Source organism: Dreissena polymorpha, chromosome 10 (genome assembly GCF_020536995.1).
Source record: "Dreissena polymorpha isolate Duluth1 chromosome 10, UMN_Dpol_1.0, whole genome shotgun sequence".
NCBI classification, from domain to species: domain Eukaryota; kingdom Metazoa; phylum Mollusca; class Bivalvia; order Myida; family Dreissenidae; genus Dreissena; species Dreissena polymorpha.
The window spans coordinates 35,049,511-35,067,648 of record NC_068364.1 but is presented as its reverse complement, the minus strand read 5'-3'; the positions used below and the strand labels follow the sequence as shown (position 1 = coordinate 35,067,648).

The following is an 18,138-nucleotide window of genomic DNA, read 5'->3' as shown; positions in this document are numbered from 1 at the left end:
CACAGAGCGAGGCTCATTTGCATTCTCACTAATATTCAGGGCATCCACATGTACGTGATCGGTATCGCCCTCCAAGACACTCGGGAGGTGGATGCCATAGCCACGCCGCCGGCAGCCGACAACAGCTTCCACGTGGAGACCTTCGACCAACTGAAGGGCCTACATAAGACGATATTCAGCGCCTCATGCCCAGGTAGTGTGTCTATTTCTGAATTATTTACCGGTCGTTTGATTACTATAGATAAGATCGTTTATATATAAGTCTCGCGCTGGGAAAACGGGGTTTAATACATCGTTACATGTGATTTAAGTGTTGTCACATGTTAGCATGTGCGGACTGTACAGGACAACACTTTCCGCATAGACTGGATTTTCGTTCACAAGGGACTTCCTTTAAACGAAAACTCAATAAAAGCGGAGAGAGTCGTCCTTAATTAGCCTTTGCAAACTGCACGTGCTAATCTGGGACGGTACATAACGCACGTACATTAAGCCCTCTTTACCCAGAACGAGGCTTACAAATACTCATAGCTCGAATATTAAGGCAAACATTTGGTATCGAATGTTGTTCAGAAAACTAAACCGTTTTCGATTGGGTTCATTGATCACAAGCGTATATCAATATTGCATGCACTATTTTTATACATTTATGAATTCAAAAGCAGGAATTAATAACCCCAGCCCAGCTAAGCAGCAAAGGTGAGGAATGTTTTGTTTCAATTGATATAATATATCAGTATTCATAGGGTATTATACTGTACGTAACTGATGAACAAAAACTGATAAACGTTTACTGATAACGTTAACTGATAAAGGTTAACTGATGAACGTATAACTGATAAACGATACATCGTTTGACAATCTATTGTAATGCGTGTATTTTTATGACAGAAAAGAAAGGTATGCTTTATTCGTATCCCAATCCCTCTAGACCTGAGTGTGGATGTGTCTCCCCTTCTGCAAGATATAACTCGATTTCTATTGGATCTACGCTCTGGGAAAACCGGGCTTAATGCATGTGCGCTAAGTGTCGTCCCAGATTAGCTTGCGCGTACTTCATAGGCTGATCAGGGACGACATTTTCGGCGTTTAAGGTATTTTTCTTTTAAATAGAGTATCTTCTTAGCAAAAAAACCCTTAGGGCGAATGGTGTCGTACCTGATAAGCCAGTGCGAAGTGCAGTAGCTAATCAGGGACGACATATGCATTAAGGCCCATTTTCCTGGAGCGAGACTCATCTGTGATTTGGTATTTACTGTGTGATTTCAATTATTTTGCTCGACTGCCTTGTCCAAATATGCATATCTTATTTATGTGTTATTTTTTTGTGTATTTATATTTTTTTACATATATTTTTTTTAAATATTATTTGTTGATTTATGTATGCATATCTATGAAATTTATGAAATATATATATAATATATATATAGTATATATATATATATATATATAATAGATAATAGATTTATATTTATATATATACAGAGAGAGATATAATAGATATATAGATATATATATATATATAGTATATAGAGTATATATATCTATATATATCTATATATATATATATATAAATATACATATCTATATAATATATATATATATATATATATATATATATTATATATATATATCTATATATATATATATATATATATTTATATATTTATATATTTGTACATGTTTAATAACGGTCCTTGGGATTTAGGAGCATTCAAATGAACAGCATAAATAGAAATTGATTATCAACTGATTGTTATGAAAATAGAGAATAATAGATTGATGTTCATTATAGATCAGGTTTATCATGCGAGGCTTAGAAAACAAAAAGCACGAGCCTTTCGTTTTCGTGCCGAGCATGATAAACCTGATCTATAATCAACACTTATCTATTATTCTATTTATCCCACTTTTTATTTTGTAAACCTTTTTGTTGAAACAAAATTAGTTTGACTGGATAATTACGCTGGATTTATGACGTCATTTCGTCGAAATATTGACGTCATTTCCTGTCGTTGATTATAGATGATATTTAATTAACGGGGCTTTAATCAACCGAATGCGCTGTGGGATGAAATTGACTAGTCTGCTTTTAGTTCACCCTTTGCCTTTCCATTAGTACTTATATACATATTTTAATAATCATTTATATGAGCATAGTGACTTCCAGTATCTGCTTTTGTATTTAGGTTTAAGTTGTAAAAAAATGCGCAGGGTTAATAGTTTTTGTTTAGCTTTGTAGCCCATTGCATTTAAATGAGAATTTTGCTATTAAGCATAAGTTAGTTTTAAAATTCAAAACGTGTTTTGTAACTTTAAGTATTAATTTAGATGTATACAATCACATACGTCGATTTAAAAAATAATTGTGATTTTTATGCCCCCGAAGGTTAGCATATAGTGATCACACTGTCCGTCTGTCTGTCTGTCCGTCACACTTTTGCGTTTAGGTTTTTAAAAAATGCTCATGACTTCTGTTTCCCTTCAGTTGTAACCTTCATATTTGGTATGAATGTGTATATGGACAATGCCTTTCCATACGCACAAAATGTTTACCCCTTTGACCATGACCTTGAACTTAGGGTCCGCGTTTAGATATCGAAATCTGCGTTTAGGTTTCGAAATCTGCGTTTTTCGAGTGCATATGTCTTCCGGTGGAGACAGCTCTTTTTGCATAATATTTTTAGCTTTCTCTCTGTTTTTGACATTTACGCTGTGTGTTAGTTATACTATCAAATGCTGTACGTTGATTTCATGAATTGACTCGTTTTTGTTGTTGAGGGTCAACTGTTATTTTGGATACAATTTTTTTTTATACATGTATTGGAATAACGTACCTGCGTGATTTAAAATGTACCATCGGAGGACAAATACTTAGATTCATCTAGGGTTATGAATACATTCTCGGACTGTCGACCAACGCGTTTGGGTTTCTAAATATTTAGAAACCCAAACGCATTGGTCGAAAGAACCCTAAACGCCCATCCGGCAACATTAAATTTATCATGGGAACATGATATTAATGGTAGCGGCATGCAATTTGATAGTTCGCCTTTTTTCATTTGTTTTACCCTTTCTTCTTTTCAGTTAGGCTTATTTCATATGTTCTTCTTATTTTGCACGCTTACATTTGCTTTCTTTCAGCCTCGGTTTGCAGATTCCAGAATGCCGACGTTATTTTCTTATTGGATGCGTCTTCTAATATTTCTAATGCCGACTTTGATTCCATGCTTGCTTTAACAAAATTCTTTATTCAGAAATCTGAGATAAATAATGGGAGGGTTAGGTTTGGCTTGGCAACATTTGACGATGAAATCAGACTGTATTTTAACTTGAACACTTATGATTCAAACGCGGGTGTGCTTAACGGTGTTGACAGCGTAAAAACCAAGAAGTCAATAAACAAATACAAAACTAATGTTCTAAAAATAGTCCGCAATATATTATTTAAACCCAATGTTGGTGACAGGAAAAATATTGATAATTTCGTCATAATAATTACAAATGGTTTCGAACATGAAGTCGAAGGACAGTTTTTAATTGAAGCAAAGCTTTTGGAGGGCCAGGGTGTTTTGATATTTACAATCGGAATAGGTTTAGCTGCCGATCACAAAATATTCAGTGCGTCAGGGCCGAAAAAAAGAATAGCAGTTCCCAATTACGGTGTCCTGACTTCAGTTCCTTCGCTCCTCTTTAATATGTCTTGTAAAGGTATGCACCTATCGTTTGTCAAGGATTGATGTAGTTAGAAACGAAGTGAGATCCTTCGAGCCTCGTTTTTTGAAATCTTGGTTTAATGAATGTGCGATAAATGTCATCCCAGACTAGCTGTCGCAGTCCGCACATGCTAATCAGGGACGACGCATTCCGCCTTAACTTGATTTTCGTTAAGAGCGACGTCATTTAAATGAAAATTCCATGAAAGCGAAAGTGTCGTCCATGATTTTCCTAGGCTAATCTGGGATGACACTTTACGCACATGCATTAAGCCCAGTTTTCTCAAAACAAGGCTCTTTTGATTCCAGAGATGCTCCCTTAAAAGTCAAATGCCGTGTCTTTAAAAAAAAGTCTTACTGCATATTTAAGATAGACTTGGCTTTTCGGTGTACAGAAGATGATCGTTAACGATCAACGATTTCCTTAAATTGGGACATCGGTGGTTGCAAATAATCTATGTGCCTTCCGACGCGAAAAGAAAAGTCCATGTTTTAGTCCACTTTCTCTCCGCACAAGATCTACAATTGAAAAAGGAAAAGCATGTATAACATATTAAGTTAAAATTAAATTCAATTAAACTATTCTGATTCGATGCATATGAGAAGATTGAATATTGAAAATCGGAGAAGTAATAGTCTCTCTGTGAAGGAAATTAATAAGTCCTAGAGATGCAGTTCTAGTCTTGCATGTTATGTGTAGTTTGATGTGTGTTTGATTATGTAGTCATGCACGTAGCCTATTTCATTTGTGATTTAAATAACTCTAGCGAATGGAATCTACCAGGTATTTCTTGTTTTCATCTTGATGAAAAGTGTTCAGATATCTTGAATAATTTATTGTGAGAACAGTGGTCTAATGGTAGGACGCTGGCTTAGAGATCGAGAGGTCCCTGGGCACCTGAGCTCCTGAGCAAGAAATTTATACCACATTTGCTCCTCGCCACCCAGATGTATAAATGAGTACCTGTGAGGGAAATTAGCCAATATGCCGTGGTTGCATACTACGCCAAAATGTTAACGGACGACTTATGACCCAGTGATCAGGGGAAAAATGTGAAGCGCCTCTGAACGCACATACTGTATGAAAAGGGCGCTATATAAATGTGGTAAAAATTAAATCAGATTACTACGCACCTTGCGTAAAGCTGTCGATGCTACGTCCAGTGTACATACCAATATAACTGTACATAACGTACATGACCCATTGACATACCAAAATACATATGAAAAACTTCACTAAAATCGGGTTGCCACGTTTGCTTATGGTTTATTTTTATTTTTTGTAAGACATCATTGATCATTTTCATATATTTGTTTTGTTGTTGCTGCTAACTGCTTTTTATTCAAATAAATTAATCAAATTGTATTAACGCATATCTCACCATTTAAAAGAATCTTTAAAGAAGATCAAAGTAATAAAATAAACTACGGACAGCATGTGCCCCAGGTGCATTCAATAAATTAGCACGTTTTACTAATGTTTTACTAATGTTTTACTAATGTTTTACTAATGTTTTACTAATGTTTTACTAATATAACAGCTCAAAGATTATTCCTAATACTATTTCTGTGTTCTGTGTTTTTTTAGTTTGGTATTTTGTAACTCACCTCACAGTTCATTAAAAAAAATCATGATAATTAAATATCTGTTATACATAACCTTTGAAGAAATTATATGCTTGCATACACGAACAAAACTAATATTTTCCAATATTATAAGAAAAAAAAATGTGTCTTAAAATTAAGCTTATTCATACTTGTCAACTTCTTTCAGCTTACTCTCTTTACTCGAATGTTAATTGTATATTAACTAAAATTAAACTTTTTGTGTTTCTATAAACATAAAACGAGAACATAAATTTTTGAATCAGTTTTTTTGGTCAGGTTCTTTAATACTTTAATAGACTATCTTATCATTTATTATCTGAACACCCAGTTGTAAATTGAATGTTCCTCGTTATCATTATTGTAATAAAACATACGTGACTAAGCAGTGCCTTTAAAACGTAATAAATCACAAACACACACCCACACGTTCGTCGTAATTCTAATGTACCTAGACGACCCACCGAGGGCGAATGCCGGCCCCGACAGAACCGTCCAGCTTCCGGAAGAATACGTGATCATTTCCGGCGACGGCAGCAAGGACGATATCGGCATCGTGAAGTACGAGTGGAGCCAGATATCCGGCCCCGCCGTCCAGGTCAATCTGACCAACGGCCCGCGGTTGACGCTCCGAAACCTCCAACCCGGAACCTACGTGCTCGAACTCACAGTCACCGACATGCTCGGACAGGAGGACACCGACAACGTTACACTCGTCGTTGTTGCGCGTATGGGCTTTGCTATTAATATATTTTAATTTTATTCTGTTGAAAGCCATAGGGGCTTTTTATTGGTCGCTGCGGCGTGTATGATATAATGCCCACCTAAGGACCGGGAAGTCACGAATTCGATCCGCACTGTAAGAATGTACTTTAGATTTCACCAAAATACAACAAGTACAGGTTCTACCAAGGTAACGGACTCGAAAGCGTTTCAATAAGCCTTAGGCTTTCGAGGCAATCGGGCTGAAATTAAAGAATTATACTTAAGAGGCTCATATAAGCGTTTCTTGCTTTTGCTAATAGGCCTTGCGCAAAGTTTGGACTTGTTCCGAGCAAAGCTGTCAAATCCCTTAAATCGGATTAATTTTTCACTCTTCTAGTATGTTTGTCGGGAAACTATACATAAAAAGTCAAATTATTTATATAAAAAAAACACTAACTTTAAATAAAAGGAAACAAATCTTAAATCCGTTTAGGTCTAACAGGATTTTAGTTGTGACGGTACAGGTTATCAGTTTCCTATAGAAGAGGTAACTGTTATCATTTTCCTTTATGGGAAGTAACTTTGGTGTGAGTTTGAATTTTGTGGAAATCAATTTTATAATACTCAGCTCATGCAGTAGCTTTTTTGCAGCTGAAAAAATACTTTCTTAAGTTGTAGTTAGTAAAAATATATGTGAGTCTCGCTTTGGGAAAACAGGACATAATGCATGAGCAGACGACACTTTTCGCTTTTATAAAATGTTTAATTTAAGTCTCCTCTTAAAAATCCGGTCTAGACAGAAAGTGTCGTCCCAGATTTGCCTGTGCGGACTGGACAGGCTAATCTTGAACAACACTTTACGCAAATGCATTTAGTCATTTTTTCGAGAGCGCGGCTCATTGAAATTGTACCACTTTCTTACTATGAGTTTGCAGTTATTGGCTAAGGTTATTGTATAAGTAGGATATTTCTAGAATGGTGGAACCCGTGCGGAGAGCTTTTGCAGATTTTATATCATGCTTAGTCAGTGACTGTGTAACATGTCTGATTACATCGGGAATCCTTTTTGCAGAGGATGCACCACCTGTTGCGAACGCCGGCGCCGATCAAACAATTCAACTTCCAGACAACAGCGTCAATCTAGACGGTTCTAGAAGCACGGATGACGTCCGTATCATAACGTACCGCTGGAGGTTGACGTCAGGGGATGACCGCGGTGTGCGTTTGACAGGCGACAGAACGCCAAGGTTGAACGTTATCGGTTTGAAACAGGGCGAATACGTTTTCACGCTTACGGTTGAAGACGGAAAAGAACAGTTGTCAACCGACGACGTCAGGATTATTGTTCAACCATGTAGGTAGTTTTTATATGAGAAACGGGGTTAAATAAGTTATTAAATCATTCCAATCAATCAATCAATCAATCAATCAATAAATCAATCTTATCATATTAATGGCATTTTGTTGATTGCCATGACGTCATTTGTAAATCGCCATGGCGTCGTTTTGTGAATAGCCATGACGTCATTCATTGATTGCCATCGCATCATTTTGTCGATTTCCAGATGTCATTTTGTTAACTGCCATGAAGTCATTTTGTTGAATGCCGAAGTCATTTTGTTGATTGCCATGACGTCATTTTGTGGATTTCCATGACGTCATTTTGTTGATTGTCACTACGCCATTTTGTTGATTGAAATTACGTTATTTTTATTGCAATGACTTTATTTAGTTGATTTCCATGACATCAATTTATGTTTATACTTTCTATAAACCGTTAAACTGATATCTTTAGTCATCTGAACTATATAACGTTCAATATGTATTCTTAAATTGTCAGATGTTTGAATACACGTGTGATCTCAAAACTTTATAAAACAACAAGATTCCATTTATCTGTCAGCGGACGCGCCACCAGTTGCAAACGCCGGTACAGATCAGACCATTCGTCTTCCAAGTAACAACGTCATTCTAGACGGTTCAAGAAGCACTGACGACGTCAGGATCATAACGTACCGCTGGCGGCTTACGTCAGGGGATGACAGCGGTGTGCGTTTGACGGGCGACAGAACGCCAAGGTTGAACGTTAACGGTTTGAAAGAGGGCGAATATGTTTTCCAGCTAACGGTTGAAGACGGAAAGGAACAGTTGTCGAACGACGAGGTCAGGGTGTTTGTGCAAGCAGGTTAGCATTTTTACCATGATTGTTGCGAGTGACATTAAATGTTATGTTATTTCATTATTCCAGCACCAGTGATGAACCAACGCCTAGAAGGTATATGTCCTTCATGTTGACTAAAACAAGCTGATATTTCCAGTGTGATTATTTTGATCTTTAAACTTATTTTTTTTTTCTAGTTTTCGCTATCTTTGAAAGCTAAACTGCACACACTTTTGTCTATATATTGAATTGTTTTAAATATAATATTTTACATATGGAAATTTGTTTACTAATCTAACATCATTTGACGTTAACGACGGCATTTTTAACGACGTCTTTGTATATAAAATATAATTTATGATCTCGCTGAAATTTGAACGCTGTTTCTTTACTATAGTTCCTGACGCACCTCCTGTTGCGAACGCGGGCCCAGATCAGACACTTCAACTTCCGACCAACCGCGCCATTCTCGATGGCACAAGAAGCACTGATGACGTCAGAATTGTGACGTACAATTGGAAGCTGAAGTCGGGTGACGATAGTGGAGTGCGCATGACAGGCGATAGAACGCCGAGGCTTAGCGTTGAAGGTCTTAAGGAAGGAGAATACGTGTTTACGCTCACTGTGTCCGACGGAAAAGAACAGCTGTCGACTGATGAGGCTAGAATCGTTGTTCAAGCGGGTGAGAAATGGAGCCAATTATAGAAGTATCAAATTTCACAAATATTAAAGGAGATAAATTTAGCCGCGTTCTTAGAAAAGTGGGATTAATGCATATGCGTAAAATGTCGTCCCAGATTAGCCTGTGCAGTCCGCATAGGCTATTCAGGGACGACACTTTCCGCTTCTATGGTATTTTTAATTTTAAGAGAGTCCCTCGTTATAGAAAATCAAATTTATGCGGGAAGTGTCGTCCCTTATAAGCCTGTGCGGACTGTACAGGCCAATCTCGGATGACATTACGCACATGCATTAAGCCCAGTTTTCTCAGAACACGGCTCAATTAGTGTTACATCCTGCTAGTATTTTATATAAGGCAAGTGACAAGTGGCAAATAATTTATTAATTACATTGACAGTATTCAAGCAGATTCTATCTGAAGGGAAAATTTAAAAGAAGTTCCTGAAATTAATAAATTTCCATAAGTCTCTGGCAAAGTTGCATTTTGATAGTTTTGCATAAGCATATTTTATACAGGAAATTTTCCTATATCTATAAATATTCGTGTTTTCACAAAAGTTAAAATTTTAATATACTTTTTTATCAGAAATGTTCCCATACGAACAACTTTAGGTAAGATTCCCCTACAGAGTTTTGTGAATACGGAATCAGGAAAGAAAAAAAAACATCACTCATCCAGGGCGTTTTTCCTGTAGGGAAATAAAATCACAATGCACTCTTTTACGTTGAAAATTACACGCGCACATATCGTAAAATATCTTTTAAAAAAATAAACAGAACGTATCGCCCATTTGTTTTTGATAAGATAATCCGCTGTTCTAATTGTCAACTCTATTAAATATTCGAGGAATTATGAGCCTCGCTGTGAAAATCGGGCCTAATGCATTCACGTAAAGTGTCGTCCCAGTGTAGCCAGTGTAACCTGCATAGGCTTATCACGTAGGACTTTACCCATTTAATGTTTTTTTTCGGTTCAACGAAGTCTTTTCTGAACAAATCTCTCCAGTCTAGGTGGAAAGTGTTTTCCCTAATTGGGAATCTTTGACGACACTTTCGGCTTTTATGATAATTTTTGCTGACAGAAAGTCTGTAATCAGCGAAAATCGGCGGAAAATGTCGTCCTTAATAAGCATGTGCAGACTCCATGGGCATATCTTGGAAGACACTTTACGCCGCATGCTTTTCAGCCCCGTTATTTTCGGAGCGCGACTCAATGATTTAGAAAAACAAATTTTCTATTTATTTTGTTTGTTAGAACCCAACGCGCCGCCGGTAGCGAACGCCGGCCCAGACCAGACCATCCGTCTGCCAGTGGACAACGTCGTTCTCGATGGAAGCAAAAGCACCGACGACAAACGTATCGTGACGTACCGCTGGAAGTTAACCACCGGAGACAGCAGAGGCGTGCGTTTGACGGGCGACAGGACGCCGCGATTGAGCGTTGCCGGCTTGAAAGAGGGAGAATACGTCTTCCAACTGGAGGTGTCCGACCAAAATGAGCTTCTCGATTATGACGAGGCTAGAGTTGTTGTTCAAAGAGGTATAAATTACACGCGTTCTGAGGAAAATTGGGCTTAAGGCATTTTCATAAATTGGCCTACCAGATAAGCATGTGTAGTCCGCCAGGGCTTATCAGAGAGGACACTTTATGCACCCACTGGATTCGCCTTTGGAAGAGACATCATTTAATAGAAAAATTTAATACAGGTGGAGAGTGTCGACCCTGAGTAGCCTGTGCATACTTCATAGGCTTATCTGGGTCGACAATTTACCAACTTGCATTTTGAGCAGTTTTCGAAGAACGCTGCTCTATTGATAATGTGTTTTTAATTAATGGTACATGTTTTTCAAGGACTAAAATAAATGAGAATAGCAGAAATGCACGCATGCATATGCGTAAAATGTGTTCCTTTGCGTACAATATTGTCATTTATTTATTTCACAAAACATTTATATTTGTATATAACATATAATGACGTACATAAGTTTTAATGTTCTTAACATAAACATATTATATAATGATATGGCACATCAAAATTGTATGTTGATGATCCATCCATAAACCATGCTGAAGGAATATTGCTTAACGATTTCGCTCCAGAGCAAAGTAAAAAGTAAAGTTAACGTGTTTTAATCGTAGCGTCATATATCTCAAGCTATGTTATTTTTACTTATGGCACATATTTACTAATGAACATCTTTACAAATGAAGAGTCCTGGGGCCCGTCTTATCAAAGATCGTACGACATTTTCACCTTACGATGCAATTTTCGAAGCGCCATAAAAAAGTAACCGTCACATTTATTATTACTTTTGTTGAACAATTCCATTTATTTTCAAAGTTGCTGTCAAATATCCTTTATATTTGAAACTTGCAAATCATAATCACTTATATTTTAAAATTACAAAATTCAATTGTAAGTTAACATTTTCGTACGATCTTTAATAAGACGGACCCCTGTCTTTTTGCTTGGCGCTTGTCAGAAAGGCCACGTATCTCCTTGAATTCAGCCTCCTTCAAGGAACACCGTGCTTACTGCATGTGAATATAGTGTCGTCACTGATAAGCCTCCTGTGCAGCCCGCACAGGCTATCGCACATGCATTAAACACAGTATTCCAAGAATGAGGCTCAATTCAACCAGCTGCTGGGTAAGCAGCCGGCCATGTCGAAAATTGTCCTTTGTAGGGCTCGCACTTCGACCTCCCGCTATGGCAGCGAATGCCTTTACCACGAGACATTCGTCGCACTAATTCTAAATGCACGAAAGTCTAAAAAAGTGATTTTGAGAAAATCGCTTCTAAAGTTTTGAAATAAAAAACCATATACTATAAAACAAGATATCTTTATATATTTTGACAGGTGGTTGAGATGTATGCAATCTTTCGATTTGAAAAATTCAAAGACAATTGTTTTTAACATAAAAAAAGTTATATTAATTAATATTGTTTTTAATCTGTCGATTTGTGCATTTTTTTGACATTCGCGACATTAGAATTAAAGCGACTTATAATTGGCTGAATCTTACACAAAGAAATTCGCGATTTTAGAATGAATATAAAATTGTCACGTTTCGCCAATGTTTAGGGGTCGCTAGTGCCTTATTAGAGAAAGCTACACATATGCCGTGTGTTGCATCGTGTAGAGCTTGTCAAATGATCCCAAATATGTCATTTTTGCAATTTTTGATATTCGCAACTTTAGAATTAAAGCGACGCATTCAAGAGATGAAATGCGTTTACCCCGACTGCTTATTTAAAATGCTTCTTTGTGTACATTTCATAGCCCCGCGAGTTACCGGCTATGATGTAATTTTTGTACTGGATTCTTCGGTAACCCCCGAGCATTTCCGATGGATGATCAATTATACCCGGGATGCCGTCCGTCAAATGAACATTGATGACGAAGAGTTTAGGTAAGCCTTGCTTAAAAGTGCCTAGCATTTTTAATAAAATTACAATACTAATTAACACCATTTTTTAACTTCGCTCTGGTTATATGGGGTTATTATATTTGCTCTAAGTGTCGTCCCATATTAGCCTGTGTACTCCGTGCATGTTCATAAGGGACGACACATGTTCATAAGGGACGACACATGTTTATAAGGGACGACACTTTGGTTAGAAGAAACTTCCTTTAAACTAAAAATTCCATAAGAGCGCAAAGTGTCATACCTGATAAGCTGGTGCGGACTCTAAGGTTTTCTAAGATTCTAACTGGTGACCTAGTTTTTGGACGTACCTGTCACAGATTCCAACTTGTTTTATATATTGTCAAGATAAAGATTTTGACTAACTTTCATAAAGATCGAGTCATACATGTGGCATCTGGAATTGTATCTAAGTTTTCATAAGATGTTATCTACTGGCCTAGTTTCTCGCGTGACCAGATTCATATTTACTTTATATGTTACCAAGAAAACAAATTGGACCAATTTACATCAAGATTGAGATGTGACTTCTAAAATGGTAACACGTTTTTCTACGATTTCACCTGGTGACCTATTTACGGTCTATTCCTTCAGGAGAACCTTATTCGTACTTTGTTCAAGATATGAGCAATCATTTTTATATGATCGATATCAATACCATCCATACAAGGTCAGCGGCATTGAAACAGATCTGTTTTAGACACTTACATACTGAATTGTAGTTTAGTCTCATTATTGTCTGTTCTCTTTTTGTGTCGAACATAAACCATTGATTGATTGTTAAGTTTAACGACCTACTTGAAAAAAAACTTAAGAAATGCTGGACAGTTGTTTTTTTCATTTTTTACAAGCACATGCGCATAGTAACAAACCATAGCAACAGATCAGAGGGGACGATAATATAAGAAACTTTGTACATGATACAGATTACGATAGTGGGCTTTATCTAGCCAGTATTTTGCCAAAACATTGCGATTTAATGTAAATTTACTGTCAGTAACCAGACTTAACATTTAAATATTTATTGAAATATTAAACATGTGTGTTTTAAAATATGTTCGCTTAAAAATTGGTTCATTTATTAAGCGGGCAGATACTAAGGTTTCACATGCTAATCTCTTTGTACACTAAAATCACGAAAACCCATGACTTTGTTGGAATAAACACAATAAATGTAAACTCATTATTGTTAGTTGCACATGTTTTCCGTTTATTTCGTGGATTGATCGATTAAAACAATTCACAGAAAAGTTCGGAAATTCACTATCCCAAATGCCATTTTTTTTCCGCAAAATCACAAATTCTCGAGTCGACGAAAAAGTGCGTGTTTAAAAAAAAACACGAAATTTCATGCCCACGAATATTCATGATTTTACAGTATTTGACATTGAACATTACTTACAGCAAAGAACGTTGCAGATTTGTGACAAAGCTCTACTTAATTTTAACCCATTTATGCCTAGCGTCTAGAAAAAAAGGCCTTGACAAACAGCGTAGACCAAGATGAGATGCCACATGATGCGGCGTCTCATCTGGGTCTGCGCTGTTTGCTGAAAGGAATTTCTGTAAAAAAATCTAAATATAGAAATAAATATACTAGACATCCCTAATTTAGGAAATAAATGATCTAATTTAGAAGGATGTCAGAGTCCACTAGGCTTAAATGGGTGAATCGAAAAATTCCATATAAACGAAAAGTGTTTTACCTGATTAGCAGGTGCGGTCTCTAAGGTTTTCTAAGATTTTGTTGGAAGAAACACAATAACTGTATGTAAACTAATTATTGTTAGTTGAAAATAAATTGCCGTTGATTTCATTGATTTATCGATCCATGAATTTAACACACAGATCACCAACCTAATGCCTATTTTTCCGCAAAATCACAAATGCACGTGTCGACGAAAAAGTGTGTTAAAAACACGAATTGTATGCCCTCGAATATTTATGATTTTACAGTATTTGTCCTTGAACATAACTGACAGAACGTTGCGGTGGTATAGGTCAGGTTTCTGACAGAGTTCTAATGAAGGTTAACATTGAAAATTGTTCTTGCAGGGTCGGGTACCTGATCTACAGCAACACTGGCTATAAACAGTTTGACCTTAAAGACCATTTGACGAAGGCAGATGTTCAGGCGGCCGTTAACAGGGTATTGCATTATGGTTTGAAATAGTGTGTAGCAAATATGTATCTAATGCCCGTCTTTTAATTAATCATCAAATGACAATTAGAACAAACGTCTCGTCGTTTCTATATTCTCAGCCTCAACCGTTATTATAAACAACGTTAGGGCTGTAACCTGTTATTGTCTATATTTGTTGGAAGATCTTTGATAAAGACCATTGCAACATTAATTTGTAAAGCAAATCAAAGACCGTTTTGAGCAGTGAGCATGCACGTTTTACGTAGTACATTTAACTGCATTGTAGTTATTCATTTATATATTGTAAATGCCTTTAAGTATGTCACGAAGAGGAATCTCTCTGAATAAGGTCTTTGAATTCATGTTTAGGATATTGTTTTTGAGTCAACGATCAGTAACACAGCCTTGTTCTGGGAAAAATGTGCTTAATGCATGAGCGTCAAGTGTTGTTCCAGATTAGCCTATGCAGTCCACACAGGCTAATAAGGGATCGCACTTTCCGCCTTCACTGGATTTTCGCTCAGAGGAGACATCCTTTGAGTAACAAATTCCACAGAAGCGGAGAGTGCTGTCGCTGATAAGCCTGTGTGGACTGCACAGGCTAATCTGAATTTAAACTTTACGCACATGCAGTATTCTCAGTTTTCTCAAACGTGTCTCAACAAATTACTGCAGTGAACATTTCTAAAGGAAAGCCGAAAAAAACAGCAAGGTTTTCTATTGTAGGTTGTGTACAGACCAGGCACTAAAAATACCGCCGCGGCCTTAAAGCATGTACGTACCAAGATGTTCACTCCAGAGAACGGGGACCGGGGATTTCGCCAAGAATTACATCATCCATTTGACCGGAAACGGCACGAGTGATGACCCCTTCGAGGCTTGCATACTGAAGCATGTACCATCCAGGTAAATTAAAGGGACTTACTGGACCCGTATTCACCAACCCATTCTTAGTGTTAAAATGAATAACAAACTTACTCCCAAGAATAGAGACTCCAAGAAAACCTTTTCACAGAAAAATGCGTTATCTTAATGATTGAAAATGGTAAAATCGATGTAGCGTGCACCATTCAGGTAAACATAAATATTTATTTAAAAAAAATGAAATGTCAGAAAACTTGTCAGAGGCGAAAGCCTTTTTACCCTCGGTAAACAAGTGAAAGATATTCCAATTGTGGTGCTTTTATTAAAAAATGTTGTTTTATAATTTAGGGACAGGGGGTCGGAATGTTTGGCGTCGGATTCGGCGACGTTCGCAATCGAGACGAGCTTGACGCGCAGTCCTCTGTGCCCACGTCTGATTGGGCACTCACGATCCGAAACGAGGCGGCCATCGGCGAAACACCCGGACTCATGTTGTACGGAATCAAAAATCGTACGTACACTATCTTTACATTTTACAAATATTGTATAGTGCAATTATCATTGATTTGCAGCGATTTTTCCCTTCTTTATAAATGTCCCGTAAAAGGTACTTTCGCAAATGAGGAAAACATTACAAGATTGCCCATTGCCGTCTTTAAAAATTCTTAAAAAGTAAGGATTTTTTTTGGTAAATTTGCTTTCCAATAGTGAATTATGTGCAAGTGTACACATAAATGAGCACTGAAATTGACCAAATTAAGCACAAATGAATATGAATAAATAATTGACTGATTTTAACAATGAATAAAAAAAACATAATTCCAATTCTTATGATTTTAGAAGGCTATTTTTCCATTTTAACACGCTTATTGTTCCCATAAGGTTTGGTAAGGTACTTTACGCAATTGGGGAAAAAATACATGATTTGAAAAATTATCTGATATCGCAATCACGATCAGAAAAGAGGCGGTTTGTGGCGAAACAACTGGAATCATGGTGTGCTGGGTGAAGAATCGTACTTGAATTTAAATTATTTTTATATATTGCAATTTAATCAATAATATGAAATTGTGTATTCAATTTTGCTGAATATTAATATCCAGCTTATTTTTTGTGTTAGATTGTAACTTAAAGGAATACATTGACTGTTTGCAAGTGATATGTTTTATTATAGAATTTTAATGTTTCCAGTTGATGTAAATCAGTCCGAATTTGTGTCATATATTGTACTAGATATAGCTCAATTATCTTGATCTTACGTTTTACCCCGTATTCATGAATATATAAAAATGCCGTTAACGGTGAATATAGTACGTTTTCGTAATTGTGGGGAATTACATACATTTAAGCGTAGCACGGGAAATAGACTGTTGTATCATGATACAAAAGGTGATGCGCATATAAAAAATATATATAACAATATAAACATATTATTGATGCTTACCAACGTTCAGAAATATGAGGTCGGAGTTGTCGGCAGACTTCATAGGACTTGATTTTGTAGGGACGCCAAGACCGTCACAATGTCCTGAAAAAGCCACCCACGCACCTTCCGGTATGTATAATTTTAGATGTTTTTTTTAGAATATGGGGCTTAATGCTTGCGCGTAAAATGTCGCCCCAGAAAGCCTGTGCAGTTCCGCTTTCCGCCTAAACTATTGGTCGGTCATTTTCCGAAAGTGTTTTGTGTTTAACTTGTGGAGCGTTCAACCCACATGCTACAACGAAAATTTATGTCCCAAAAATCATAAGTAATTTACGGAAATGTTATTTTATTTTACAGGATGCCCCCCACTTGAAACATTGTTCAATGAATTTACATAACATTACTCTTTTCGAGAGCATGACGGCTAATCGCCAACATATCATCATAGTTATTCTATTCCCGCTATCTTTCTTACGTCCTTTATATAAGAAACATATTGATTAAAAATGCTGCTTTCTAGTGAACAGAAATTTTAGTTGTACCTTAATTTCGTATTCAAATCTTTAAAAAGACATGGTCAAAATACTGTCCACCCATTTTTGTGGTTGCATTAATTTCCGTTAATTCATGTGTTGACTTAATCATGAATTAAGCACAAACACATCGAAAAAAAGACCGACGAAAATTCTTCTGTTTTGCCCCGAATTCAGAAATCCAAGAATTTACATGGTTACGAACAAAGCACAATTGTTTAAAACTTTGAAATTTCATGTCAACGAATATAATTGATTTAACATTATTTGAAATGAGAATGATGAATTTGTTTATAGTCAACTATGGAAATACTTATATGGAAAGCCTTAATCTTTTACTGATTTCAAAAGATGATCATCCATTGATAAACCAACAATTATTAACATATTTTATTATTATTAACTAAATGTGTACATTCTTTTTTTCAAAGCTATGAACATTATTGTGAAAATCACATTTTACCATTCTGTGAATATGTCCCTTTGTGGCGAAATCAATATGAAAAATAAGTTTTTGAACAATAATTTCTTTAACCCATTTATGCATAGCGTCTACAAAAAGGTGAGCAAACTGCGTAGACTCAGATGAGACGCCGCATCATGCGGCATCTTATCAGGGTCTACACTGTTTGCTTAAAAAATATGTTAGAAATATTATAAAAATAGAAATACATATACCAGACATCCCTAACTTTGGAAATAACTTGATCAAGTTTAGAAGGCTTTGAGAGTCCGTTCGACATAAATAGGTTAAAGCTATTGTTGTTTCGTTCGTCTACAGAGTGCTTCGCGTCGGCTGACGTCGTCTTCGTTCTCGACTCGAGCGGCTCCGTCGGTCAAGACAACTTCTACGTATGCTCAACTTCACCTATCA

General features: G+C 36.5%; 1 protein-coding gene across 1 annotated transcript in view; it reads left to right on the top strand.

Annotated features, from left to right (window-relative positions):
• Positions 1-15,305, top strand: part of LOC127849040 (uncharacterized) — a 194,367-nt gene extending 179,062 nt beyond the window's left edge. The window contains exons 52-59 of the mRNA XM_052381765.1: positions 40-193; positions 7,099-7,380; positions 7,930-8,211; positions 8,585-8,869; positions 10,124-10,408; positions 12,154-12,283; positions 14,354-14,447; positions 15,168-15,305. Coding sequence (XP_052237725.1) covers positions 40-193; positions 7,099-7,380; positions 7,930-8,211; positions 8,585-8,869; positions 10,124-10,408; positions 12,154-12,283; positions 14,354-14,447; positions 15,168-15,305 — 1,650 coding nt within the window. The remainder of the gene's footprint in view (positions 1-39; positions 194-7,098; positions 7,381-7,929; positions 8,212-8,584; positions 8,870-10,123; positions 10,409-12,153; positions 12,284-14,353; positions 14,448-15,167) is intronic.
• The last annotated feature ends 2,833 nt before the right edge of the window (positions 15,306-18,138 follow it).